This window comes from Olea europaea, chromosome 17 (genome assembly GCF_002742605.1).
Source record: "Olea europaea var. sylvestris chromosome 17, O_europaea_v1, whole genome shotgun sequence".
NCBI classification, from domain to species: Eukaryota; Viridiplantae; Streptophyta; class Magnoliopsida; order Lamiales; family Oleaceae; genus Olea; species Olea europaea.
Window position 1 is genome coordinate 3,891,429 of NC_036253.1, and position 2,385 is coordinate 3,893,813.

Sequence of the window (2,385 nt, forward strand, 5' to 3'; positions counted from 1 at the left end):
TTTTTTTTGCAAAATATCTCAGCTTGAAAATGATTCAGTTAATTAAATATAAATATATGATGAGAATAAAATAACTTGTAGTTGGTTGACAATCTCAAAGTCTTCACCTAAAATGAAATTCTATACTCATGCCAAATTGGTAGAGTACCTCGTTTTTGGATATGATCCAATCAGCCAAAGATGCGGTATCAATTATAAAAAATATTAGAGTGACTATTTAGAACACGCTATAAACCCATCATAATAATTTGTTAATATAATTTTTTTATTTACTTCGATATAAAATGATTTTTGAGATTGACGACGAAAAATTCTTTGAAATACTTCCTATTACTATAATAATTAGTAAATGCAATGTATATAGAAGGAAAAATGCAATGTACACACACACACGAAGAGGTGACATTAGATTTTTCGATCTTGTAACCATGGTTTGAACATAAATCCCCTATAATATATGTGAAAAGCAAGTCAATCTTAAGTTACCTCTTTCATTCTGAAGGATAGGATGAAAAGAAATCTTTGCTTCTTTTTTTTCCAAATTTGGTAGGATAATTCAAGAGAAAAGGGTATGAATTAACGTACACAAGAGTGCTATGAACAAGTCATGAAAGTGATCATACAAGGAATAACATATAATAATGTTGACTGTGAAAATACCAAATTGAAAGTTTGAATAGATCATAGTTTCCCACTATGAATTCATGGACTGCGTCGTACCATGTTGATCACAATGACTTATATATTCATTTTGCAGAACGTATTATGAGAAATTTAATATTTATGAAAGTTGTGTGATCTTGATTTTCAAGTAGAAGATGAGGTTATTTGCCGTTGGATATTCAAAGTTTTGAACGAATATCCAAACTTTTGATTTGATATTTGATTTGGAACATATAACCACTGTCAAGGCGATCTTATTAATAAGATAGATATTTTTAAGATCATTCAACACCAAGGCTACCACTTCATATAAAATTTTATGTTCAATGAGTGGACACATTTATTTATTTAAATCCTATCTTTAACACATCCTCACTTAATATTTTGATCAATAAACAGACTAAAAGAAACTTACAATCTTCAATATTTAGGTAATACAAGTACAACAAAAGTAACACGAACTAGTGGACACAAGTGACACCACCAGCTGCAAGAGCTCACACAGGCAGCTTTTACTTTTCTAAACGAAAGCACTCGAGGATTGCAATATTATTGGAAACATAAACACAGTACGAAATTGTAGACGGGCACAAGGCATGACCTCCAACAAGTACATATAAATTCATTGATTAGCAATGACGGTAGTAGCAGTAGCAACCATAATGCTTACTATGGTGATTTTTTAGACAAGCACCATGGTAAGCTCCCTCGTGGTGAATACAGTAACTGCTGCATTTATGAGGAGCACACAACCCACGCCATCCTTTGCTAAGTTTTGTGCAAGGTTTTGCCTCCCCCAATTGCATCTCTGTGTAAAAATTGGATCAGGAAAGATAAAAAGTATCAGTTATTCGATAAATTTACGTCATTTTATTTTACTTTTTAAGAACACTTCTTTTATGGTAGGCATTAATCTTACTCAAATGTATATATTCTGTAAGTTCTTATCATGTTAAGAAAAATGAAAAACAAGCAAAAATTCGCTCATAGGAATTTTAATTTTTTTCGTGGGTGGAAAGGTGTCAAGAAAAACTATGAAAAATAATGAATAAGGTAATTAACTGTCTCCGGTTATTTTCTAATGATAATCATAAGCATGGTGCATTGCAAAATAATGAATAAAGTGAGGACATATATTGTTACATTCGACAAATCTTGATTGAATGTGATATATATATATATAAAAGAAGAAGTGGTTCTCTCAACAAATCTTGTTCAGTCATATATATATATATATATAAAAGAAGAAGTGGTTCTCTCAACAAATCTTGTTCAGTCCTATGTACTGAACATGACAATGTTTTCCAGTAATAGAAATTGAATTATCTGCTCATGGAGCGCAAAACTACCTACCGTAGGCTGCAATAATGAGGAAGCAGAAGAGGAGAGCAAGAAAAGTAGTCTTGTTGAGTTTAACCATCTCTATGCACTCTAAATTTCAAGTGTTTGTGATAATATACAAGTGAGAAGATGCATATTTATAGATAAATTAAGCAACTGCATAATTCAACATATATGTATATATTTTAATCAAATGTGAATAATAAGTGATGACTGAATAAATCAAGACTGAGTATTTATGATTGCTTTATAATAAATCTTTGAATAACTTTTTTTTTTTTTTTTGGCAAAATATCTCAGCTTGAAAATGATTCAGTTAATTAAATATAAATATATGATGAGAATAAAATAACTTGTAGTTGGTTGACAATCTCAAAGTCT

At 30.4% G+C, this 2,385-nt stretch overlaps 1 protein-coding gene across 1 annotated transcript; it reads right to left on the minus strand.

Annotated features, from left to right (window-relative positions):
- Positions 1–1,035: 1,035 nt before the first annotated feature.
- Positions 1,036–2,125, minus strand: LOC111365781 (defensin-like protein 14). Its single transcript, XM_022986305.1, has 2 exons — positions 2,017–2,125; positions 1,036–1,471 (listed from the first exon to the last, which is right to left on the minus strand). Exons 1-2 carry the CDS (start codon positions 2,081–2,083, stop codon positions 1,293–1,295), a joined length of 246 nt encoding a protein of 81 aa, XP_022842073.1. The 5' UTR covers positions 2,084–2,125; the 3' UTR covers positions 1,036–1,292.
- Between the last annotated feature and the right edge of the window lie 260 nt (positions 2,126–2,385).